Here is a 27,849-nt window from a genome sequence, read left to right as displayed (position 1 = left end):
CCCCCACACTTGGTTTAATCTTAGTAGACTATACTGCCAGCTTTGCTTAGGGGAGAAAAAAACCCAAAACTGTGACTGTGTTGAGTTGTATCAAACAGAGAGAGGTGAAGGGTGATATACATTTTATCTACTTGTTTTGAGCATTTTAACCTACCATAGGTTTTTATTGTTTTCTTTTAGCTTGTAAATAGTTTTGGACGTTCTTAGTGTGTTTGCAATAAATAGTTGTATCTGTTCATTATCGATAAACCTTGCACATTTGCACTAAATCCCACTGTTTCTGCCTGCCTTCCTGCTGGAACATCACAAGCCGTGGGTCGCAACTATCACAGGTAATTATTGCAAAATGATTCTGAAAGTACCTAAATTGCCCTGTGTTTTTACTGGGTTTTATATCTGGGATACAACTCTTTTGTGTTTCAGACTATGCCCTTTGTTGTGGTGATTTTCTTTACTTATACAACTTGACCAAATAACCCTGATCTAATTACAAGTACAGTCAATCCTTGAATAATACAAATTCACTCAACACTAATTTCCTGTTAGTGCGAATTATTTGGAACCCTCCTAGGGAAGAAAAATGTGAACAAAAGGAATCGTCCTAGTTTGAACAGCTGATTGTAAAGGATATTGGGAAATGTATTAACTTTTATCCAGATTAGTGCCTCTATTTTAGTGCTGTTTTGGGACTACTGATCCTATGATTCATTTTGAGTTGCCATAGTGCTCACACATCAATGCCATTTTCATGAAGTAGAGCAAAAACATGCACTACCCTTACAGACAAAAGTGGAGGTGCTGAAAACGGCAGATGATGCACCACCATATAAGAAAAAGAAAAGTTGCTGCAGATTTCAACATTCTCTCAAGCACTTAAACCATTCTGAAAAAACGGGATACAATACAGGCCTGTGAATAGCAAAACTGTGGATGCAAGTCGTCAGCTTGTCCGATTTTCTGAATACCCTAATCTTGAGGACGCCTTGCTTTTGTGGTTTAAAAATGCATGTGATCAGAATGGGAAATGCAGGTTTCAAGTGTATACTTTTTAAAAGTTCACTTACAACTGTGTGGCAGGGTGGAGGCCTGCCCCTGTAAATAAGGTATTTGTGTTTCATTTATAAGTGAAATATAGTTTGGTTTGAGTTGTAAATAAAAATGTGTAATGTTTGTAACCAATAATGAGTTGAATTTGTTTAACTTTGGATGGCAGGGCTGGGAGGTTAGACTTCCCTGCTTGCCTAATTGAAGGGAATGTGCAGCAGGTGGCCATGTGTGAATGGAACACTTGACAATCAATTAACCCTGGTCACCTGCCTTTAAAAGAGGCTGAAAAGCCAATTTCTTGGTTGTTCTGTTGTTTTGGTGTTTTGGGCTGTGCTTTGCTTTGCAAATGTGGAGGTGAAGGAGGAGAACCCTCACAACTGCATATGGAACCAGGGTGATCTGAAGGACCACTGCAGGTTTAACCAGGATCCTTAGGACCATAGGTAGGAATTAATTTAGGGGATTTATTAATTATTAATCTTACCAAAGTTTTTGTAGGTTATCCAGGGAGAAGGTTCCTGAAGCGGGACCTCCTTTTTAGTGGGAGTAGCGCTTGGCCACCTTTTTATATTCTAGTTTTTGTACAGTGTTTTGGATTTGCCATTATTATTATTATTTATTATTATTATTATTATTATTTATTTCTTAGCAGATGCCCTTATCCAGGGTGATTTACAATCATAAGCAAATACATTTCAAGTATCACAGTACAAGTAATAATACAATTAAGAGCAAGATGAATACAATGACTTTGGTTCAAGCCGGTACAAGTGTGATAAAATACAATTCACTAATACAGCAGATAAGTGTCAGTGATAGTTACATCAGGATATGATTAAATACAAAATACTACAGATTAAACACTTGGCAGATTACAGTACTCTGAAGTACAGGATTAAATGCAGTAAAGTAGGGGGCAGATAACAGCAAGTAAAGCACATTTAAGGAAGGGTCATAAGTGTCCCAGGGGAAAAACAGAGGAGTTCTATAGGTGCTGTCTGAAGAGGTGAGTCTTAAGGAGGCGCCGGAATGTGGTCAGGGACTGGGCAGTCCTGACATCTGAATGTTTGTTATTCATGACTGCATTGTGAATGTCCTCCCGCCCTAGGGCTGTCATTGCTGGTACCCTAGTGGCGGACACCAACACTGCAACTGCCTGTAAAATAAATAAAATCTGGACGTCTGAGCACCATTTCAAAGTCAAACTCTCTGTGTCTCATGTTTCTCTGCGGCTACCCATACAGTAACAGTACACCCATGTTAAACTGTATTTTCAATAAAATGCACCATACTTTAAAATGAATAATACTTTGTATTCTGTCAATGAAATTTGATTTCAGTGTTACTATAACTTCAATAAACTGACAGTATACATTTGGCTGAGAATACAAATTGCTGATACACATTTTTTTGCTGGTCCCTTGAAATTTGTATTAATGAGAATTGACTGTTTGGCAATGCCACCTGCTGTATATTTTAGGCATAATTGCTCACTGGAAAAAATATTTATACAATTAAGAATCTATTCAATTGCTATATCAGGACCCCCTTGTAAATGAGGCCCCGGTCTCAATGGGTAAATCTGCTGGATAAATAGCAGCATCTCCAAATATCACACTGTTAAAAACAATCAAACAATGCATGCCCTCCCTTTTAAAGGCAACAAACATCGTTGCATACTCTTTAGAATACATCTATGGATGAATAAGAACAGCACTTGCTTATTGAGATACTGTGTAGAATAAAAGATTAATGGTTAGTGTGTGTGGAAATTTAAAAATTTTGGACTTGTTTTCAGAGACTACTTGGGATTGTTATCTGATCATTGTCATTATCTAAATGGTGGTTGGTATTTAAGTCCCAAGCTATTTTTATCAATTCAACAGACCACAGTGTATTTTACTGGATGTAAAATTAGCAACAATGGCAAAGGTAAATGAAATGTATGGAAGGATGAAGTGCATTGTATACCTGCACATCTGTGGCTTTCAAAGAGCTTTCACAATCGAGATGAATACACAAATTAAATAAGACAGCAAAGGGCATTCAATTCATTGATTTTGTGGAACTACATACGGATATTCATGATACTGTAACAAACTTTGTTGGCTCCTTTAAAAACAGCCCAGAAGAGTTTTGTGTATACACAGCTTATTTTTTTGGATCCACCAGAATAAATTCATAGCAGAATCAGTATTTTCCAGATATGGAAGAAAACCAGTTAACTATGTTTTAACAACTTAATTCAATTAATAAATAAAATGAATAACTGACCGAGCAAATTGATATGAAACAAATCGTATCGAATGTATTTTTGTTGATTCATTTTGTATTTTCTGTTTCACTCATCACATCCTGGTGTCTTTATACAACTTAATACATTACATTATTTATACAGTCTCTAATCTAAGAGGAAGCATGCAAACTGGGTGTTCAGTGTGGAGAGAACGAGAGAGAAAGTTGGGAGTAAGCTTTGAAAACAAACAAATAAGTATAATTGCTATTCATGCTGGAGTTACACCAGCGTTATACTTGTTTTATTTAGTGTTTCTCCAGTGTTTGTTTTGTCTGTTTATTTGGCCAACGTGTCATTTGTTTTGTTTAAACCTTTTATTTTGTTCATTTACAATAGCGCACTCACTCACCAGTCTTGTCTGTGTCCTGTATTTCCTGGCCTGACGTCACCACCAGCCAGCCTGTTCACACACAACCCGTACAGGTACTTGTACTTGGAGGTGTCATGCCTGTACAGGTACTCATACTTGGATCATACTCATACTAAAACCAAAAGTGATCAGAAAGTGTATCTATGTGATTTGACAATTTTTAAGTAAAATTCTCTTTTTAGCTGCTGAATGTGGACAAGGTTTCTCGTGTATACTCGGAAAAACTGGCTTTGTTACGGATACACGTTTATAACTGTTGCTCGGCACACTACTGTTTGACATTTCTATTTTATTTTTAACGTTTCACATAAACTGGGTTGTCCTTTTTAACATGAACTGTTTTTGTTTTTTTTTGTTTTTTTTTTAAATACAAATAGCCCTAGGCCAGTTCAAAGGTAAATTAAAAATACAATAATTGCATGAATTATTATTTTTAACTATGTGTGGCACGCTGCAGAAAAAAAGCTCTTGACTCTCCCACCTCAGGGATTCAGTCTGGGAACTAAAATGTTTTCCCTCCAGGATCTAACCCAGTCATTATTTCTGCAATGTGAATAAGCACCTGATCTCAGCAGCTGCCAGGGCAGCCTGGAACACTCTAATCACCCTCTTGACTGCATTAACAGCAAAGCCAATCATTAATGTGAACATTCACATGCCAAGCTTTGAGATTGCCTTGATGGGCCTGCACTTGCGCAAAACATGTAAACAAACTTTTGTGTGGTGCAGGGAAAATAATCACTCCAAACAAGTATTGAATTTTAAAACTGGCTGGCTTTATACTTCCAGTCGCCTGCTACCAACCAAATGGTAAGGGGAGGGGGAGGAGGAGGGGAGGGACAATAGCTGGCGGGTTGCAGTCCTGAAATCAAAACAAAACAATAACAAATATGTCCACTTTCAAATCTGCGTCCCCTTTCAGTAGTGCAATTGCGGGTCATGGTTTGTGCAGGGGGTAAGTGTTCCAGGGGTGTGTGCTGACACCATGGCTTCAGCTTCTGTGTCAGTCCTTCTCTGCAATACACAACAAAACCAAACAGCAGTATTCCGAATGCATTAGCATTCAGCGTCGGGGGGCTGTACTCATGTAGCTGCGTCCCCTTTGTACTGCCAAACTCCACCCTATGATCAGTGCGGCGCCCCACTCTCTCCAATCGCTGCCTGCAACACAGCTGATCACAATAGAGTTGTTCCACAGACACACAGCTACAGCCTTTCCCCAAGATGCCCGACTTCCGGTTCCGTCCTACCATCGAGTTGGCCCATCCCTGTGAAGGCGTACCACCAACCTTACTTGGCGCCCTTCCTGGTTGGGAGGTAGATTTGCAGCTTGGATTCCTTCTCTTCTGTTCACAGTTCCCTATTAAAAGGATTTTGAGGGAACTGTATTAACTGATGGAATAAAAATGGAATATTTAAAAATAAATATATAATAACTTTGGTCAAAAGAAATAGAGAATTGATGTTAAGGTGGTAATATACAATCTGTGTAGTTTCCTCAGTGAAACAGAATGAACTCAGAGACTGTGTTATGAATCAATTATATGGTTTATTTCAGGTCCTGGTCAACTGCTGCCAGGATACCTAGCTTTAATACAGTGAGGAATGTCAAGAGTCAAGCCTGCAGTCACTCAACAGGGCTGAATGGCAGATATTTTCACTATAGTTAGTACTATAACCTGTGAACTTCCATGGTATACAGCATTCTGTTTGATTCTGTTCCATTTTATTTGCAGTTGCAGACAAAAGTGTTGACACCCTAAGCTTATTATGCTGTAATTCAAGGTGACAGTAACCACCTTTTTAACAAAACAAAAAGCTGAATACACAACTTCTAGTAATTTAACAAATAATCCTTATCAAAAAACAAACTTTTAGTATTTCATGTGTCCTCCGTTTGCTTTTATTACAGCTTTTAGACAAATAATAATTTTTAACCAGTATGTTACATCTGTACACTGCCAACTCTCTGCTTTCCTGTCCAACCACTCTCTGCTCGACCATCTCCAATCTGGCTTCCGCGCTGCTCACTCCACTGAAACCGCCCTCCTGTCTGTCACCAACTCACTAAAGTCTGCCCGAGCTGCCTCTCTCTCCTCTGTCCTAATTCTCCTTGACCTCTCTGCTGCCTTTGACACTGTCGATCACTCTATTCTACTATCCTCTCTCGCTGACCTGGGAATCTCTGGCACTGCTCTTGCCTGGTTCTCCTCCTACCTCTCCAACTGCACTTACCAGGTAACCTGGCGTGGAACAACCTCCACACCTCGCCCTCTCTCAACAGTCCCCCAAGGGTCAGTCTTGGGTCCTCTCCTGTTCTCTCTCTACACCCGCTCCCTGGGCCCCCTCATCGCATCCTATGGTTTCTCATACCATTTCTATGCCGATGATGCTCTGACTCCACCATCCCCTTACGTATCTCTACGTGTCTGTCTCCTATTTCCTCCTGGATGCACTCGCATCACCTCAAACCCAACCTCTCTAAATCTGACCTCCTTTTCTTTCCCTCCTCCTCCTCCCCTCCTCTGATCTCTCTATCTCTGTTCCTCTGGAATCTACCACACTCTCCCTCTTCCTCCGCTAAGAACCTCGGAGTCACCCTGGACCCCTGCCTCTCTTATTCCAAGCACATCTCCACTCTGGCACGCACTTGCCGATTCTTCCTGAGCAACATCCGAAGTATCCGACCCTTCCTCACCACCTACGCCACCCAGCTCCTGGTCCAGGCCTTGGTACTCTCCCGCCTAGACTACTGCAACTCCCTCCTGGCTGGCCTCCCTGCGTCCGCCACCTGTCCGCTCCAGCTCATCCAGAACTCCGCTGCTCGCCTGGTGTTCTCTCTGCCTCGCTTCTCCCATGCAACTCCACTACTCCGCTCACTCCACTGGCTCCCGATCACCGCTCGCATCCAGTTCAAGACTCTTGTACTAGCCTACAGATGCCTTGACCAGACTGCACCCAGCTACCTCCATACCAAAGTCACTGTATTTATCTTGCTCTTAATTGTATTATTACTTACACTGTAAATCGCCCTGGATAAGGGCGTCTGCTAAGAAATAAATAATAATAATAATACATCTTGTTGGTGAAATCTGGGCCATTCTGTCTTGCATATTTCCTTCAGCTCAGACAGATTGGATACACAATGCTTGGCTATAGCTATTTTCATTCAGTCCAAAGCATTTCTGTTGGATTGAGATCTGATGATTGCGAAGGCTATTCCAGAAATGTTATCTTCATTTTCTTCAAGAATTCCTGAATTGACTTAGCTGTATGTTTTAGTTCATTGTCATGTTGGAAGATAAACTGTCTGCCAATCAGCCTATGATCAGATGGTATCATTATAGTTTGTAGAATGTTTTGATACATGGCTGCATTCATTCGATCTACAATCACCTGGATGTCTCCAGTCCCTGGACCATAAAATGTTGTTGAAGAATGCTTCAGATTCATGTTTCAAATTTTAGACAGTTTGTTTAATGAATTTTAGAACATAAGAACACAAGAAAGTTTACAAACGAGAGGAGGCCATTCTTGCTCGTTTGGTTGTTAGTAGCTTATTGATCCCGGAATCTTATGAAGCAGCTTCTTGAAGGACCCCAGGGTGTCAGCTTCAACAACATTACTGGGGAGTTGGTTCCAGACCCTCATGTAAAAAAGTGCCTCCTATTTTCTGTTCTGTATGCCTCTTTATCTAATCTCCATTTGTAACCCCTGGTCCTTGTTTCTTTTTTTCAGGTTGAAAAAGTCCCTTGGGTCGACATTGTCAATACCTTTAGAATTCTGAATGCTTGAATCAGATAGTCGTCTTTATTCAAGACTGAACAGATTCAATTATTTAAGCCTGTCTGCATATGACATGCCTTTTTAAACCCAGAATAATTCTGGTCTCTCTTCTTTGCACTCTATCTAGAGGAGTAATATCCTTTTTGTAGCGAGGTGACAATATTCTAGATGAGGTCCTGAGGCATTGTAAAGTTTTAACATTACTTCCCTTGATTTCAATTCAACACGTTTCACTATATATCCGAGCATCTTGTTGGCCTTTCTTTTAAAGTGGTTTGTAGCAAGGTCAACTCTTCCGTGTTCATGTGCTTTCGTGCAGTTCTTTTCATGCACTATTATGCCTGATACTTCTAAATCTTTCTTTAGTCCATGGCTATTAATCTTGGATTTTTTTTTTTGCTGCTTGAGCGATTCTACCTGCAGTACCCGTCATTTTCTTTGGCCTGCTGGGGGCCACTTTGCCAAGCGTATACTACTCTTGGCGTATACTGTATTTTTATAGTATACAAGCTTATACTATAAAAATAGTGTTGGAATTGTAATATAGAGCCGCGTACTCTGTAGGTGGAACAGTTCTGTGCAGAAAAACAAGCTGTTGATGGTAAGCAGGAATGAAACAGACCTTCAGACAGTCTTACTTTATTATACCAAACCACTGTAAAAAAAAAAAAAAAATGTATTCAAGATTTTAAAACCCATGTTTGTCAACGCATGGAGGTTGGAGTTTCAAAAGGTCGTAAATGATAACTCCAGTGTTAATCAACAAATCTGCATGTAGCATTGATTTTGCGACTTTCAAGCGGTTGTTTCGTTATTAAATAATCGTGCTAATGTGATTTCTGAAATTATGTTGATTTACGAAATAATGTTAATATCTTAACGAGCAGTGCTTCTTGTGGCTATTTCTTTTGTTTTGTGTGGGAATTTAAAAGGAAATCTGTTTTAATTGTCAAGATTTATCAGGTGTTCATTTGCACTTGGAAAAGGAGGGTTTAATTAACAAAGAAGTATATTATTATTTTTATTATTTTTCGTAGCAGACACCCTTTCCCAGGGCAACTCACAGTTGTATACAAAAATATCAATAATTACAGTACAATTAAGAGTAAGATACAAAATACAATGACTTCATTCCTAATAAGAACAAATACAAGACACAGTATGATTTGATATCGGGCAGTTCAAGAGCAGATAAGTGTTGATAGTTTCATCAGGGTTAGATCCGAGTGCAAGTGTAATACAAGATAATATATATATATTGGGTTAAGTGCAGGATTAAATACAGTAAAATAGGGAGCAGATAAGTGAAAGTTAAAGTGCATTAAAGGCAGAGTGCTATATTGTCCAGAAGGGAAGAGCATCATGCATACATATGTGAACAGGAAGGGGTTCCATTCACTAAACGTGCAGGTGATTTATGATGTATCCTATAACATCTGGAACGTATGTGCAAATTTCCCTGGCTCCTGTCATGACTCTTACATTTTGACACAATCCACTGTGTTTAATCATTTCAGAGACCCAATACACCAGCTGGCCTATTAGTAGGTCAGTATTGTAAGACTACCTAGATAATTCAATATTTGTAGTTATGAAAATATTTTAGCCTTTTCTATACTTGTGGTTATGTATGAGATTTATTCACTTGTTTGAACCATTTGTAACATTACAGAACATTTGTTGTATTGCTAAAAGGATATACCGTTATTTGCACCCAGTGTAATGTTACTACCAAGAAATTATCAATGCAACTGTAGCCTGAACTCTGGATAAGTACATTATTTGTAGTGTTCCACATTTTCGGTGGAGCCGCCAGGGCCAGGGCTGTGAGGCAACAGATCATTGACATGGAATTTGCCTAAACGTATTTGTAATGTTGTCAGACTCCCCCCACACTTTATGTACAATGTACACTTTCACCTTTACATGTTTGTTTGCATATAAATTGTTCTTGTAATACTGTAAGTGTTCGATGGCTACTTCTAATCATGTTGAGTTTATTCATCCCAGAGGCAAGCCAAGAGTACCAGAGAAAATGCATGATTAGAGGAATTCACCAAACAATTAATTATAACCAAATTGTGTATTGGGTTAGGGAGTTCTATCATAATTTTAAAAGCTTAATAAATGTATAATGAAGTGTTACACACATGGTATACATGTATAATAACTAACAACTACTTATTTATAGCCTACAATCGTGCATACTAAAATACATGCAAAAGTTGATGTCAACATAAGAAAATAAATTCCAACCAAGCCTACATAGATGGCTTACCCCCACCCCATACAAAATTAAAAGGTATTTTTTCTTTTTAACCAAAAAAAATTGCAAAATACACATTAAAAGAGTTGTATATAGTAAGCTGTGGCAAAATATCTCTCCGAATGAGGGTAAATTCCTTTTTTTTTTTAATTCGTACTGTCTGATTTTTACCCACACACCAGATAATCGTTTAATCAGCATTTCATATGTGAAGTAGCTCTAAATAAATGTACATTCTGGATGACAAAATGCACAATTTTAAATGACGTTTACAAATTATACCAAAATAGATATTCCCATTATTTTTTATTTCCATTTGGCTGCTGCTCGCAGGTGGGAGAGCTATCTCCCTATACGCTAATAGTTTCCATAACAGTGAATTATGCTTCCGTTCATTTTTCTTGCTACTAAAGCTGTCATTACTATACCACAAGTTTGATACACTGTTATTTGAAAATTCCCCCCGGAGTGTATTATGAACAGCAATAACCAGCAAGCATGGCTCCTGCAATATGCTTTTTAAATAATCACACACATTAACAAAAAAAATAAAATCCTGGACTGACGTTTTTGTTTTGGTGGAAATCAAGTTACTATATTTTGCTTTATCAATCAGTTCAAGTGCCAGTCAGACTATTAAATTATAATTAGGGCTTCCGATAAACACCGGTAAAACCCCCGATACAAAAAAAAATTAATTCGGTGCATATCCAATAAACACCCGAAAAACACTGGAAATGGTTACTCAGTTTGTTGACTTGACCCCTTTCCCTGTGAAAAAATAAAATAAAATACAGTAACCTACTTCCTGATTTGTATCTCGCATTGATTCGTTCTGAATACTTTAAACCCACCCCAACTACTGAGTGGCAGCACATTTCTACATTTCTATTGGAGGATTGTAACAAACGTGCAAGGTTTAAAATGAGATTACAATTACTGAAGCGGAGGACTGTTCTTTCTCGCAAGATTTAAAGCTACATTACAGTTCCATAGGGAGTATTTACGTGCTTGTGGACCATAAAACAGAATTGCAAATTGTGGCAAAATGTAAAAAGAAATGCCTACACACACAGAAACCCCAGAAAAATATGCCTGTAACCATAAGGTTTTTGTTGTGGAAGACAGTAAAGGAAAAAAGGTACATGAAGTGTGCAAGTACTGTCAAGATACTACTATTGTGACATTAAAAAACGCTCAAGAATTTTGGAAAGTAACCGAAAAAACAATTTCATACAGTATATAAAAAGTGAAAGCCCCGAAAAATAACGATTTACATAAAACTCAAATAGCTAAAAATAAGCACCGAAAAATGAAATGAATAAAATCTGAAAAACAAGCCCTAATTACAATACAGTTTTTTCTGCGTATAGGAACACTTCCTAAAAGAACACTTCGCCTAAGGGAACACCCTTGTGGTGAAACTGAATTTTCCCATTGTAAATGCTCCGCCTAAAGGAACAAGAACTTTGCTTAAAAGAACACCTGGATCTCCCGAGTGGCGCATCCGGTAAAGGCACTCCACGTGGAGTGCAGGATGCGCCCTAGAGCCTGGATGTCGCCGGTTTTGAGTCCAAGTTATTCCACAGTCGACTGTGGACGGGAGCTCTCAGGGGGCGGCGAGCAATTGGCCGAGCGTCGCCCGGGGGGAGGTAGGGTTAGGTCGGCCAGAGTGTCCTCGGCTCACAGCGCACCAGCGACCCCTGTAGTCTGGCTGGGCGCCTGCGAGCTTGCCTGTAAGCTGCCCGAGAGCTGCGTTGTCCTCCGACACTGTAGCTCTTGGGTGGCTGCATGGTGAGTCTGCAGTGTGAAAAAAAGCGGTCGGCTGACGGCACACGCTTCAGAGGACAGCGTGTGTTCGTCTTCGCCCTCCCAAGTCAGCGCAGGGGTGGTAGCAGTGAGCTGAGCTTAAAAAAAATAATAATTGGCCATTCCAAATTGGGAGAAAATAATAAAAAATAATTGGCAACAACTAAATTTATTAAACAAAAAACAACAAAAAAAAACCTTTTTGGCACCAATAGCGATTCGTTGCTAACTGATTAAAAACTGCTGCAGTACTGTTTTCTAACCTGATAACTCATCATCAAACTCAAATTCAACTGGTTTATTTAATCTTTTCAAAATGGACTTGTCATCGCGAGAGTAATCTAGAGCTGTTGCTGCATTTGTGTTAAAATCAATTCTCGTATTCATAATTGCTGTTTGAGCTGCTGCTGCATTTTTACCATATGTAGGGGTGCTTTGCTAATTTAGTTTGTCAGTTAGTTTATTATTGTAGTTTATTAACATACACTTACCTATTGCTTTTCTCTTATTTATTCTGTTAATTTCATATGTTGATGCATGTGCACCATGACATAAGTAATAAATACATTTGTATTTATTGATTCATATTGTCTGGTGGTCAACTGTGTAAAAATGTATTACTTGTTATTAAAGAAAGCAATGATTTTGTAAGACGGTTAAACCATGAAGATAATGTATTTTTAGAAAAAAACTGAATATCTTTAAAACATTGCAAGTTTTAATAGTCAAGTCTCACTTTGAAAACGAGTGCCGTGTTGCTGCAAGGTCTGTTGCTCGGATATAGCTGTTCGTGAGCGCTATCGTTAGTAAGTTTAATTTGTGCGACACTTTTACTGCAGTGGAATTGGAAAGAGAAGGTTTGAGTTAATGATAGCAAAAATATTTTAAAATGGATATATTTATGACAAAAGTAGGCGGAAAGGGTGTTGGAGTAAAACACACCATCTGCTTCAAAGTGGTGAGGGCAGTGGAATACGTGAAAAAATCTGCAGTGAAGGGAGAACCGTTCAAGAGTGCTGGGAACTAGCTTTTGTTGTAATAGACCAGAAGGGGAAACCATTTTGCCTCATTTGTAGGGACACTTTCTCTGTTCCCAAACGATTTAATGTTCAATGACATCATGAAAGTCGTCATTCTGACTACAGAAGAAAGATTCCTTTGGGATCTGCCTGATGTGTTCGACAGCTTGTAATATTGAAGCGTGGCCTAGCTTCACAGCAGCGCGTGTTTAAAAGTGCTATTTTAAGGCCCTGTGAAAATCACTGATTTTTTTTTTTTTTTTTAATGCATGGCAGTGTCACGAGTAAAGTATCGTATTTAGTGGAATGTGCACAGAACTATTTTAGAAATTATGTGTACAGATTATTATATATTGTTTTAAATGCAACTATAGAGGTAAATGCACTGACATCATCAAAATGAACATCAAAGCTATTCAAGCACTTTACAATGGCTTGTGAAACAGTGTTGTAATTAACAGCCTGTACATAAAGTGAATCTGCAAGGACAGCTTTCAGTTCTATGCTTGTTCACCATTTAGGCCTTGCAAAACAAATACAGTGTGTAACGCATACTGATCTTGGGCATCAGTCGACTCGTCAGTGACCACTGACAAGCAACCAGACTGTTTTACCAATTCCATAATCTCCTGCTTGTGATACTCGGCAACTTTAGGTAAGTATTCACGTCTCAGCTGAACAGTAAACAATAAACAGTGACTTTGCCAACAGCTGCTTATCAACATGTGTTCACTACTTTAATATTGTACGGGACAGAGAAATATCAAATAGAATTGAACTGGAGGTCTGTTACATCGGTTCTCTTCCCGTCTTACCACATCCTGATACCCTGATCCGCATTGACATTCAATGTAAGCTCTAGTGTTAAACACACTTTCTCCTTCTCTCTAAAGATAGAGCTTACTGTGGCCAAATAGGCTTACGACGATCTCTATGGCAACTACAAATCATAATCAAGGAGTGAGGTCTTCATCAGTGAGCGATTCAACCTTCTCCCCTGACAATACAACAAAACCAGAGCAACAAGTAACAGGCAGGCAGAGCCTCTGCTTGTTTCTCAAATTGAAAAGTAGTTGGAGCAGAGAGAGCACAGCGGCAATATTCAGATTTCAAGTACTACAGTTCTGTAGCTTATTTATTTTAGTTCTTGTGACTAAATGTTTGTTTGTCAGGTGTGAAGACAACTGGGTCTGTACTAAGGAAACTGCAATCCAGGTAAACATTTTAATTTCATTTTTGTTATTGTAAAATTGAACATGGATTTCTTTGTTTGTTTGTTATTACATGTGTTTAATTGCACATTTTAAAACAAAAAATATTGGGAGTCCAAGCTGCAGTAATTTGTATTAAAGTCACATCTTACAGAAAACAAACCCTAATGTTATAAATAAAACACTTTTATTATAACATAAATCATTTAATGCACTGTCTGTTGGATTTACATATAAGAAGTAAAGAAAAAATGAAGCTGTTTGAAATCTGAAAAATGTATTTTGGCACTGGAGAATCAAACCTGTGTATTCATTAGGTGATCAGCATAGTAAACTTCAAAGGAGTATAACAGGAATACTGTAAGAAGGTACACTATTATGCCCTTATTAAGATTATGGTTTTCTTCTTGATTTATATTGTAAATCAATATTAGGATGTGTGCATCGTGCATTATTTATGTAGCCAAACTAAAGTTGCTATAGCATGTTTTATTAATGAATCGCATGCTTTTCACTTTGACGGTTTCTTAGTTTTAATTGCAGTTATTTTGGATATGAATATGGTATTTTGGGGAAATATAACCTGCACTATGTAAATGCACCTCCCTGTTTAACACCCATAACTGAGCTGTCTTGGGTTACATATCTTATATAATGTGCAACTCCTGTATAGCACATCTTTTATATCGCCCTATCAAAACACCTTATATAATATATAGAATGCTACATACTGCACACCTCATATAAAACACAAGCACAAAGATTCTCATTTCTAAAAGGTTGTTTTGAAAATGACAGTAATTGCGTCAAATAAAGTGACATGACGTGCATATGAGTCAAGGCATAAAAATATCACATCAAATAAGATTGTATTGCTTGAGCGAGAGAGCACTGAAATGCATTCAATCAATAATTTGAAAAATGGCAATGAATTACTGGTCCTAGACACAGCTGTGTAGAAAAGATTTTCAGGAACTGATACATTTATTGTTTTCAAGGCAGATCAAGTCAGTGCATTTCAAAACGTTAGAATAGAACAATTTATAGCATCAAATAAGAGACACAAAGCATATTATAGTTTCCTGGATTAAATATTTAGACTCAATTACAGCCTAGTTTCAGTCACTTTTAAGTAAACATTGTTTTCAGGTTTTCATTGCTTTTCAAAAGAAAAAGCGCCTGAGCATGCCTCATCCAAGTATAGTCATTTCTTGAGCAAAGACTCATTAGTAAATTGCAAGAAAACCTTGCCAAAATCATGACTGCTCGATTGTGTATCTTAGCAAATCTACCCATGAACATGTGATAAAAGAAATGATTCCATGCTGTGAATGTAGGTCAGGGTGATCTATTTCACGTCAAAATACCTGCATCAACTGTACTGTATTTTGACACATTATGTCTACACTGTACTTGACAGCCATGCTCACCCAGCTTGACTCGTAGAGATCAGAAGTGTGTATTCAGTGTTTTTTGACCATTGCATATTAAAATGAAAAAGTCTCAAACTAAAATATTTAAACATAGCCACAAAGGCTGAAATAATTGCTCTATCTAAGAAAGGACAGAAACAAAAACCTTTTGCTTACAATTTTTTTTTGCACCGGTCAACCATCTCAAAGACTCTTTAAAAACAGGAATGCAATTTTGAGTGCTTATCACAACGATCAAGTGGCTTATACTACTAAATGAATGTGTATAGAAAAGTATGAGGACTAGGAAAACTTAAATTGTGTTTAATTTGTATGAGGTTGTTTGGTTTGTTAGGTTATTGAGGAACTCCTGATAATGTCAACTCTGCGTATTGTCACAATTTATGCTCTGTCCCTTTTGAAGGGATAGTTTGACTGTGTATATAAATGTGCGTGTGCTTTAAAAATAACTAGATTAATTCAAAATCCTACACAGCACAAAGTGGCAGATAGAATGGGGAGTAGGGATGTGCTGGATGGAAGCACATTAGCAAGAAGTTCAAGGATCAAGCCTGTTTTGTCACATTTGTACTATTTCTGACCTTGGAAGCATGCCGTTTTCTACAGGCAGCTTCATATGGGCGGACATACTGCAATGATAAAGATTAAGTTCACACAATATGTCAAGCCCTGTCTTTAGTATATTTGTCTTTCATAAATACAACATGCATAATGGCACTGCATTTATACCATTTGGACATTAACATGAAATGAGTTTGGTGATCTCATCTTAACCGCTCTAAATCAAAAAACACCACACACTGGAACAAGGTGTCACGTTTAACAGTCTCTGCTTGAGAAGACCAGCACTATTTTTTCATTGAGGTGTGCTTGAAGAGCTACAAGCCTTGTTGCATTATCTCTCCAACATCCAAAAGAGATGTTACACACTGGGGTATTCTTAGTTGCAAAAGAACTGGACATTGTTCATTGTTCAAGATGTAATGCAAGCAATGTACAAAACCTGCCCTGTACCAGTCAGAAACCATACATGCTTTCCATGTAAACTCCCACCCCTTTTGTTTCCACACAGAAATGTTTGACAAACCATTGGGATACCATTAAAATACAAAGTTATTACCCTGAAGAAATCAGACCCAACTCGATGATATTGCATATTGGTCCTTGTATGGTTACAGAATGGAACTAATATTGTACAGTGATACTATAATGGATGACCAGTGTTTATTGGTGCATATCACTGTGATACCACTGGTATGTCAAAATAAGAAAATGACAATTCTGTGGTACAATTACCAATGACTCGTATCATTGTATCTGGCCTTATGCTAGCATTGCCCCTTAGAACAGAACCACTGTTTAGTAGTGCCACAGCCATTGAAGATCATTTTGGTGAGAGAAGGCTTATAGTTTAACAGCTAGTTCTGAGCAGCAGCCAACACAATTTGGATGCTATTCTGTTCCCTCCTTTTGAAACTTTACTTTTACTTCTTGTAGACCATGGCTCTGACATCGTGGTTCAGGTGGAACGAGCCCTACTACAGGCACACTCAGAGGAGCCCTGTGGACATGGTAACCGAGATGCTGATGCTGGAGCTCAGCTGGCAGATCAAACAGGCTGAGAAGCTGCAGCGGGAGCGAGACAACGAGTACCGCAGGATCAAAACCGGAGTCGATTACAGCTGGCTGGTCAGCTATCCCAAGAACAGTTATGACATCCCACCAGGGGAGAGACTGGAGCTGGAGAATGCCTGTGCCAAAATACACCCCTCTTACTGTGGCCCAGTGATACTAAGGTAACTCAAATTTGCTTTTGCCTTTTGTACAAAATAGGGTCCCCAGAAAACAATTTTGGGCTTTGGGCACAACTTAATTTCACCTGCCCAGTGCATCAGACTTCTTGTTGTTGAGCACTGAGCTTATCACACAGATACCATTAATACGTGCCTTTTGCTGAAGCCTGAATAAAGCTGCTTGTAGTAAGGGGGGCAATTAATGGAGTAGACTTAAGAATTGTTTCCAGAACAGGATCTGGGCTTAACTCTTTTCTTGAGCCTGGTTCAGCTAACCTCAGTGGCTGGTCGTAACTTCTCACAAACTCAAAGCTTCAGTCTGACGTTACTATCAAAAAGTCGAGGCTTTGGTTAAATCTATCTTATCTAAAACCAATACAAGCCGCATCATTATTAAAATACTGTGAGAATTTAGATGGGAATATATATATATATATATATATATATATATATATACAGACGTGCTCAAATTTGTTGGTACCCCTCCTGAAATAACTTGAAACTGACAAAAGTAATTGGCATCCACCATTGTTTATTCCATATTTAATAGAAATCAGACTTTGCTTTTGATTTTGTATTCAACATAATATTGTAAATAATAAAACAAATAAAAATGGCATGGACAAAAATGATGGGACCGCTAACCTAATATTTTGTTGCACAACCTTTAGAGGCAATCACTGCAATCAAACATTTTCTGTAGCTCTCAATGAGACTTCTGCACCTGTTAACGGGTAGTTTGGCCCACTCTTCCTGAGCAAACTGCTCCAGCTGTCTTAGGTTTGATGGGTGCCTTCTCCAGACTGCAAGTTTCAGCTCTTTCCATAGATGTTCGATAGGATTCAGATCAGGACTCATAGAAGGCCACTTCAGAATAGTCCAATGTTTTGTTCTTATCCATTCTTGGGTGCTTTTAGCTGTGTGTTTTGGGTCATTATCCTGTTGGAGGACCCATGACCTGCGACTGAGACAGAGCTTTCTGACACTGGGCAGTACGTTTCGCTCCAGAATGCCTTGATAGTCTTGAGATTTCATTGTGCCCTGCACAGATTCAAGGCACCCTGTGCCAGGCGCAGCAAAGCAGCCCCAAAACATAATCGTCTGTGAACATAGAGCTGATGTGACTTGCCAAAAAGCTCCAGTTTTGACTCATCTGTCCAAAGGACATTCTCCCAGAAGGATTGTGGTTTGTCAATATGCATTTTAGCAAATTCCAGTCTGGCTTTTTTATGTTTTTCTTTCAAAAGTGGAGTCCTCCTGGGTCTTCTTCCATGGAGCCCACTTTTGCTCAAAACGCGACGGATGGTGCGATCAGAAACTGACGTACCTTCACCTTGGAGTTCAGCTTGTATCTCTTTGGCAGTTATCCTTGGTTCTTTTTCTACCATTCGCACTATCCTTCTGTTCAATCTGGGGTCGATTTTCCTCTTGCGGCCGCGCCCAGGGAGGTTGGCTACAGTTCCATGGACCTTAAACTTCTTAATAATATTTGCAACTGTTGTCACAGGAACATCAAGCTGCTTGGAGATGGTCTTGTAGCCTTTACCTTTACCATGCTTGTCTATTATTTTCTTTCTGATCTCCTCAGACAACTCTCTCCTTTGCTTTCTCTGGTCCATGTTCAGTGTGGTGCACACAATGATACCAAATAGCACAGTGACTACTTTTCTCCATTTAAATAGGCTGAATGACTGATTACAAGATTGGAGACATGTGTGATACTAATTAAAGGAACAAATTAGTTTGAAATATCACTATAATCCATTTATTTATTATCTTTTCTAAGGGGTACCAAGAAATGTGTCCAGGCCATTTTATAATATCTTTGTAGAATAAGCAATAATTAATCTCTTTTCACAGCTTCTTTGCTTTATTCTATGACATACCAAAGGCATGCAAGTATACATGATAAAATAGCTTTTAATTTCATCACTTTTCAGGAGGAATGAAGCATTATTTCAATGAGCTGTAAGGGTACCAACAAATTTGAACACGTCTGTATATACAGTGCCTTGCAAAAGTATTCAGACCCCTGACCAATTCTTTCATATTACTGAATTACAAATGGTACATTGAAATTTCGTTCTGTTTGATATTTTATTTTAAAACACTGAAACTCAAAATCAATTATTGTAAGGTGACATTGGTTTTATGTTGGGAAATATTTTTAAGAAAAATAGAAAACTAAAATATCTTGCTTGAATATATAGTTAGGTAGATTTAGGTAGATCTAATGTAGATTTAATGATATTTATTTTAATTAAGGGTTTAAATTACAGTATGTGTCAATAATTTATTGATTAAATACTATAACAATGTGTTTTTCAAAAGGCAGAGAAAGCCTTTGCTCATTTTACATTTCATTCTCTAGAAAATACTAGGGCCTCAAAATTCTAGAATTTTGATATATGTATATATATATATATATATATATATATATATATATATATATATATATATATATATATATATATATATATATATATGAATAATAAAGCTGGGATTTCTGTGACTTTAAAAATCATATTTGGAAATTGAATAAAAGTTAAAAAAATATATCAGAAAATTACCAGCTGTATGGAGAGATGCCAAAATGAACCAATTTAAAACAAATAAACAACAAATAGCTCTAAAATTACTGAGGGCTGTTTTGACTTTGCCATTTGGGTACCTTGTTAAGTGCCACAGGTTACATATCATTGTCATGGATGAAACATTTGACTGCGTTATGCACATGCTTGTTGCACTTTATATAATTCTCTGTTTTGTCCATCGGGAATGTGAATACATTTAAATTCAATTACTATGCTGCCGCAGCACTTAACCAAACCCAGTTGCTGGCTGCGTCATCACTGTGATGGTCTAATTGAGCATGCACCATGGTTTACTAAAGCACAATGCACAAAATAGCAATACTATACAAAACCAATAGCAACTGTAAAGCAAAACAAAACCATTTTAACCCTTTTAAACAACATGTTTATAAACTGCCTTTCTATAAAAGTTACCATTGAAATGCTGTAGTCCCTTAGTACAAAACCCTTACATTGGGATTGTGGTATGAATGGTCATTTTGGGATCTAAAAGTGTCTAATTCTGTTTAATTTATTTTCTACTATGTATGTATTCCACGGCCTGTATAAGAACATTGGAAGTCAAGGTCTGCATAAAAGACTAATAGCAGCAGGAGTTGATTGTCTATTTAAAGACTGAAGTGAACTGTCATAGAAGTTAAGTGGCTTTAGGTCTGTCTCTTGTAATCAATTGTCTAGCAGGCTTAGCTCTCCTGTTTGACAGGGTTGGGTAACAGGAAAAGCTGATGGACAGATGCTTGGAAGAATACGGATGACCATCTTATGAAAAAAAAAACTTATTTTGTTCTTGCAGGCTCCGTATTCTGTTTTTATTTCCTTCATTTATATTAAAATAATAAAAAAACATGAGTAGATAAATGGCTTCTGCAGTTCAGGTAAATCTATCTTAACATTGTATCAATGCTGCTGTGTGATGTTAGGGTTTGCTCACCAGCTGGTTATTTTTTATTACTTATACCAATCATCTGTGAGACATATAAAACTTAAGTTGTTTTGTGGTGTACTGGTGCAAAATGACAGCTGCATTCCACCCCAGTGATGGCTGTATTTCAGCATATTTTCATTGTATTGTATTGTATTGTATTGTATTGTATTGTATTAGGACTGAAGTATCCTCCCTTCATAAAAACTTCCTGTCACTCCCTCACAATGTAAATTGGCATCTCCCTGCAATTACTTGCAGCCATAAGGTGTTAAGGTCTGTTATAGCTTTTTTTTTCTTCTTGTATAACATTTTAGATGAAACATAAAACAACCTTTCTAAATACATGTATGTACAGTAAATACAAAAGGTTAAAATGTCAATAAAAACTACATTTTCGTTACTAATAATGATAATGTTCATACTGATATACTTTGTATTTATATGAGTCATTGATGACATATGCTACCCGTATAAACAGCTTAATCACTAAATCACCAACCAGTCTAGGAGTTATAAAAATGCAGGCCAGTTTCACAAAAGGATAAGACTTTGAGACAGATGGTACTGCAGTAGCTAGATTAGTGATACTATTTACAGAACAACTTGTGATATTCTCTTTAACAGGGTGGCACAGTCTGTCTTCAAATGTTATTGTAATAAATTCTACTAAAGTAGGCTTAACAGCTTGGCTGCCTACATTGAGCAGAACTGAAACTGTAAAAGTTTGTGGCTGGTTTATTCAGATTGGATTTGTGTGATGCTAGGGACAATTATTATTGCCTAGGAGTTTGTTTTTCAAGTTTTGTCTGATTGTTACTGATGAATAACCTTAGTCCAATTTTAAGGGTAATAATTAAAAGCTTCTAGCAGAAGGATTATTTGCATGGGTTGTACAAGGAAATTGAAACCTGTGATATGAAGCACACACTTGGTTAATTTGTAATTGAAGTGATATATTCCATCAAAAAGCTACTTCTCCCTGTTAGTTCAAGTCACAGCGCGCAAAGCCGCAGATGTAAATTAGAAGGCTGTGTGGTCCAGTGGTTAAAAAAACGGGCTTGTAACCAGGAGGTCCCCAGTTCAAATCCCACCTCAGCCACTGACTCATTGTGTGACCCTAAGCAAGTCGCTTAACCTCCTTGTGCTCTGTTTTTCGGGTGAGACGTAGTTGTAAGTGACTGCAGCTGATGCATAGTTTACACACCCTAGTCTCTGTAAGTCGCCTTGGATAAAGGCATCTGCTAAATAAACAAATAATAATGTGACAGACTTTAATAGTAGTCTGATTTTTAGCTATGCATTTTGCAGGAGCCTATGTATCGAAGAGCCATACTGAAGAGCAGAGCTTACAGAGAAATTAGAGGCAGTAATCACTGAGGAAAATTGAATCAGTGTTGGGTCTTTTCAGGTTGGCAGGCGTTCCTAATTTTATTGTGGGCCATTTTACTTAAGATAAAAGGTACATTTCTATTTAGACATCTAATATTCATTTTAACAAGAGTCCCTGAAGAATCAGCAGATCTTCCCATGTTACTTTATTAACTTTCTATTCTCTACGGAAACAAAAGTGAATTTGTCACATTGATAGGTTTAATAGTTTTGAAAACAGAAAAAAATCAAAGGGGTGGGGGTGGGGAGGATACTTAAGAACCTTAACCTTAGCAGAATTACATTATTCTCACATGCCTTAGTTTGGTTGTCAGGTGGAAATATACACTTTACTTCACCCTAACGCTTCACTTCTTACACCAGTTCTATAGATCATGCAGTAGAACATTCGGAATTTCATCGATATTTCGGGGGCATAGACCAGCCTTATTGTTGAGATGGTTGAGTGGGACAGTTTTGTCAAGGCAGCACCATGGGTAGGTTTACAAGCTGAATATTGTGTTTGATTTTATCTCAGGTTCCGGCAGCTTGTGACAGAGTATGAGCCTGAAGTCCAGGAGGTGTCACAGCTCTTCCGCACTGTTCTTCAGGATTCTATGGAAAAGCTGAAGGAAGAAGAAGAGGCTAAGAGGCTGGCCAGGCAGTGGAACAGTAAGCGGTCAATGAGCCTGTCCTTAATGACCGTCAAACCCAGAGTGAGGATATACCCTTTCAGCAGTGACATCATCAAGACAGTTTCTGAGGATGTGGAGAGGGGCACAAGTGAGCCGAACAAGAGAGTATGGAGCATGCCGGAATTTAGGCACTCAAAGGGGTTTTGATGGGCATAGCCATATCTGCTTTATGGCATGTTTGATAGCCCTTTAAAATCCCTTTGCCTACCTCTGTAGCTTTAGTACTTTGTCCAGTACCTTAAATTATATTTGATATATTTTGTCTATGAGCAACTTCTTAAGAACCACGGTGTTAAATGGGGACTAAATGCATAGTGGTTAGACTAGGAAATTAGTAAAAACATTGATTGGTTTGATCTGTGCTTTTGCTGTTTATTGACAGTGATTTACAATGGTCTTTAAATGTTTAACCCGTTATTTGTAATTTACCTTGCTTGTCTTTACATTCCACTATGCTATGTTTTGTCATGTAATACTGCAGTGAACTATGATGTGTGAAAACCTTACGAAAGCTAATGAGAGACTTTTTTAAAACATATTTTAAAAGGGCTAGAAAGTGACTTTAAGAAGTGGTCTTTTTTTTTTTTGCTGTATATATCAACCTCGGAGTGAACAGAGCTCAGTCCTAAATCAGGTAAAACATACTTATCCAAAGATAACAATAGGGCTTTGTAAACCTATTTAATAATGTGTTATACATTTATGTATTTGTAATCTGATAGATAAGGAATGTAGTTAATAGATACTGGTTTGTGAATTAGGTACACATTAGTGACAAGTGGATAACAATACCTTGCTTTATAAGAAGACAAAGTAAGGCACATATGGTTTCAATGTGATCAATTGATTTATGTAAATACGACAAAGATCCTACATTTCTTCTACAGTAGGTCCTTAATATCTCAGCGTCAGACATTTTACAATTTTGTATTTAAACATGAAGTACACTTGTTATTTTGCTTGGTTAAAGATGCTTATGGTTAAAAAATGAGAGCTGTATTCATAAAAGGTGTTTACCAGGTGACTTTATACATGGCTACGAGTAAACATGCTTGCAAATTGGAGTTAAACGTGTCCGGCTAAAAGGGCTTTTAACGAAACTTTAACCAGCATTAAAAAAATGATTTAAACATCCTTTTAACTGAATGCGTAAATGTAAATTGCAGATACAAGTGGCTAGGCTTGCAGTCAAGTGTAATCAATTGCACTGCACACTGGTGGTTTAGCCAATGGTGTAAACGGTTTTGCAGAAATGCAACTTAAATGTAAAAGCAATGTTGAATGGAAATGTAAAGGGGCTATCCTGTTCCATTCAGCACATTTTACATTTCCGATCAAGATAATATATTTTAATACTGTACTGTAGCAGGTAATAAGCAGGATAATGTAAACAATGGTTATCAAATTCAATTATGTGATCCTGGGGACTTAAAAGGGTTTTGAAATGGGTGCGTTTGCACTTCATTGCCGCTGATAAAAGGTTAGTATACTATTAAATTGTCAAAAAACCCAAACAACAAAAATCTAAAAAACAATATTATAATAGTACATTTGAAGTGATTATTTAAAATGTACAACAGACTTAAGCATGTGCAGATATAAATATGCTTTATGAATATGCAATTAAAAATAACCACAAAATTTAAGATCAAAATGCTTTATGAATATGGCTGAGTCTGGAAAAGTGGGGGTTATTGAAAACATTTGAGATTTAAACATTGCTAAATGTATGTACTTCTAGACAAAACATGTTTGCCCTTTTTTTGATAAACAATGAGAATCCTGGTTCACTTCAGTCTTAGCTTTCTTGGGACTTTGGTAAAAATGTAAACCTGTCTGTAATAAACATGATGTTACAGTAACATGCATATGATGTACGTTTAATTACAATTTAAATTATTTATTTATTTGCTGTAATTTTTTCCCCAAATCTCCATCAAAATTGCCAAAAACACAGATCGACAAAGCTTCCATGACCTCTATAACTTAAAACCTGAAAATTCATTTTCATTGAGCTGCACTGGTATTGATGGCTCACTGTGGAGTACTGGAAGGATAGATATTATAGAAGAAACAAATGTAATTAGCATAAAAAATGCTGAACAAATGGATGGCATCATAATGATAAACAGTAAACCCTAATTAACCATGCGCAAGAAAGAAAACCATGGACCTCTCAGAACTACATTTCCCATCATCCTCCTGCTCACTGGTAAATCCATCTAAGTTATATATGCGAGGGGGTTGATGGGAAATGTAGTTCTGAGAGGTCCATGCTGGTACATGGACGCTATCTTGAGGCTGGGAATGCAATTTAGAAGATTAAAAAAAGTTGTCAAAATGTTAAAAAAAAAATAATTAAACAACACACACCTTATGGAAACAGTAGCAACACATGGGAACATGTAACACAATAAAATAAAAAGGTCCTTATGTCGCCTTTAAGTCATTAGGTTAGCGAGACTACAGTAAAAACTATAAAGAACAAATATACGACCCAACCATCAAAAGGTTTTGCAGCTATACATCACAGAATGTTAACAATATAAAGAAAACTCTCGATTCCGTCATTTTAATAGTTTCCATTTATTTTAATACAAAACTTGCATCCACTTTTACAACAAAGGAAATTAATATCAAAACACTTTCTATTAACTTGGCGATAATTAACAAGAATACGCTAATGATCTGTTTAAGGTTAAGATGGGTAATACAATAACATCATGGCAAGTGTTCTCTGCGTGTCACAGTGCATCACTGGACTTTGTTGTTTTCACCTGTGTTCATCACACACCTGTTTCTGCTGCCTCTGATTAAGAATTGCTACGGATTCATCTTCCCTGCCGGTGTGAATGCCAGCATGTGCATTAATCTTTTAAAAACATCAGGAAAGGCCACTGGCTGTTCTGGGGTGCTTCTGTGTTGTTATTTTATTAGTTAGTTGTGTGTTTTAAATGTTTGTAATTCTTCATTTGCTTTATGTCTGCCCTGTCTCTCCATATCCTTATTTTCCTTTTTCCTTCTTATACTATCAAGATGGCTGTCACTGTAGCAATGTGCGCATGTGAATGTTAGTTTAATTTAAGTTAATGCTATTTAAAAAAAAAAAAAAAGAAAAAGTATATAATAATTGGAAGAAGATTTATTTTATTTGATCTAAATATGTGTATTTTTTGTATAGTATATAGTCATTATAGAATTGTTGAGGTATGGATGCTTCTGATCCCAGATTGGGTGTGTGCTGAGATTGTCTTTTGGAGTGATGTTGTTTTTGGGGATGTGCGGCTGCTGCTTTCTTGGGTTATTTATCTGATGCTCGATCATATTCCCCTTCTGTAAATGTTACTTTATTTGTATTTTTTTGGGGGGTTTTTGTGTTTGTCCAGGGACTGTCAATGAAAATTAGCTCATAGCTAACTCTGGGTGCAATGCCTCTGATGACATGTCATAAATGTTAAAAATTGTATATTGTCCCTGTCAAATAAATGCATAAACATACAAAATAACTGGGTAATATTAAATAACAATCATAACTACTGCCTCATTAACTGAAACAATGTTTTGCAGAGCAAGTCTCTTTGTTATGGAACTCGTATTATTTATTTATTTACATTTTAAATGTACTGAACTTTCACTCTTCTCAACATCATTTCTTTTTAGCCAGCAGGTTGTCTTGTTTAGGAACAATCAGGTTGACCTCTTACTGAACATGCAATATAGTAAGTGGAATGGGAACCAGTCTGAGATACTATAGTGTTCCATGCCAACGTCAAGATTAAAAAAAAAAAAAAAAAGACTGGATTTAACATAAGACTGGATAAAACTGCATTAGCCCAAATGTTACTCTACTTGAGTTTATCCTCAGAATTTATGGCTAAAAAGAGAAAATTCATGTTCTAAGCCGATTCCACATCAGATCTGTCTGTCATTAACAATCCACCATACGTAAATACTGTACGTAAAAAAGCTGACGATTGAGCGCAAACGTATTTGTACAATCAGCACAAAGATCACTGTTTTAAACAAATCTACTATCTCAATACATCACTTAGTGTGCAATGGATTTAAATCTTAGACCGTACTGGACAAAGCAAAGTGGACAGGGAAAACCTAACAAAAGTCAGATATTTACTGCATGGAAAATTGAAATTTTATATCCTTGGTCAACAGTTTCTTTAGTTATAGTTGAAAGAAGTCTGTTGTATAAATTATTTATGATTCTCTGCAGTAGTATAGTTACTGGTATACTAGACAATTAGCTTAGTGCACATTTATTGATGGATTGTATCATTAGAAAAAGAGTTCGCTGTAGCTTTGATGTGCACTAATACACAATACCAGGGCGGTATGCAATATGTTAGTCCTTATACTCGACATAAGACAGCAGCTTACTAGCTGCTGAGCACTCTAATCAATAAATGGCCTTTGGCAGATCTAGGAATTGTCAGGTACCAACACAGGTAATTCAGTGAACAAAGTGCACTGGGCTTCCTTTAGTGTTTATTTTCCTTGTTATGGATTTAGACAAAGTAACCTCACAACATGAGGTACACGTGTTCTTTGAAAAATTAAGAATTTGTAATATTTTGTGTCTACTACAGTAACAAGTGAAAATACACAATGTATCAATTTCCAAAATAAAAGCTTGGAAGAGGTCACATGGGTTGTCATGGCAACAATGTGTTGTTGGGCTTACTACTCAGAAATCCCCTTTTACTGAGTAACCGATCAGAAGCTACAGTTTGTACATTACACCTTACGAAACATGTTAACAGGGGTTTTTTTTTCTATTACTGTGTAAACCCTGTCGCCAGAGAATCCAGTTGCTTTTGAAATATGACCAGAATAATGAATTTCCATCCATGTAACACACAAAAAATGACTGATAAGCAAATTACAGCTTACATTTTTCCATGTGTATGCAATGCCTGAAAATACATACTTATTCTATTGTTCAGAAGGGCAAAGACTATTCTGTTCCCTGAGTAGTTCTATTGTCACATCAACACTTCAAATGTCCAGAGGGGAAAAAAGAAGGAAAAAAAAAAACTTCAGGAAAACATTAACATAGTTCCATTTTTCACAAGGTAGAATTCAGGAAATCCAGCAGTTCAGCACGATTTTTATCCCTCTAAAAAGGACAGAGAAATAGTATATTTTAGACAACCTTTATAATCTACAGAGGAAGTAGATCTTAATGGAACAGTTATCAGTGATTAAAAACTGTGCCAGTTTAT

At 37.3% G+C, this 27,849-nt stretch overlaps 2 protein-coding genes across 6 annotated transcripts in view; one reads left to right on the top strand and one right to left on the bottom strand.

The window, feature by feature from the left end:
* Window positions 1–78: 78 nt before the first annotated feature.
* LOC117411448 (protein RD3) lies at window positions 79–26,437 on the top strand. Of its 2 annotated transcripts, none has more exons than XM_059025298.1 (3): window positions 79–332; window positions 16,735–17,033; window positions 22,456–26,437. In XM_059025298.1, the coding sequence occupies exons 2-3, from the start codon at window positions 16,738–16,740 to the stop codon at window positions 22,757–22,759; spliced, it is 600 nt and encodes a 199-aa protein (XP_058881281.1). In that variant the 5' UTR covers window positions 79–332; window positions 16,735–16,737; the 3' UTR covers window positions 22,760–26,437. The 2 variants fall into 2 exon arrangements, with proteins under 2 accessions (XP_058881281.1, XP_033874895.1); XM_034019004.3 differs by lacking the exon at window positions 79–332 and adding an exon at window positions 13,562–13,808.
* LOC117411449 (ADP-ribosylation factor-like protein 6-interacting protein 4) overlaps window positions 4,468–27,849 on the bottom strand; it is a 32,538-nt gene continuing 9,156 nt past the window's right edge. For 3 of the 4 annotated variants that reach the window (XM_034019005.3, XM_034921782.2, XM_059025300.1), the window contains one exon: window positions 25,981–27,743. In XM_034019005.3, the coding sequence (XP_033874896.1) occupies window positions 27,693–27,743 (51 nt within the window). In that variant the 3' untranslated portion in view covers window positions 25,981–27,692. Of the gene's footprint in view, window positions 5,074–25,980; window positions 27,744–27,849 lie in introns of those variants that run through there. The other variant, XM_059025299.1, reaches the window with a different exon arrangement.

The sequence above is a fragment of the Acipenser ruthenus genome, chromosome 6 (genome assembly GCF_902713425.1).
Source record: "Acipenser ruthenus chromosome 6, fAciRut3.2 maternal haplotype, whole genome shotgun sequence".
NCBI classification, from domain to species: Eukaryota; Metazoa; Chordata; class Actinopteri; order Acipenseriformes; family Acipenseridae; genus Acipenser; species Acipenser ruthenus.
Note: the sequence above shows the minus strand (reverse complement) of the source record. Positions and strands in the feature narration are given on the sequence as shown.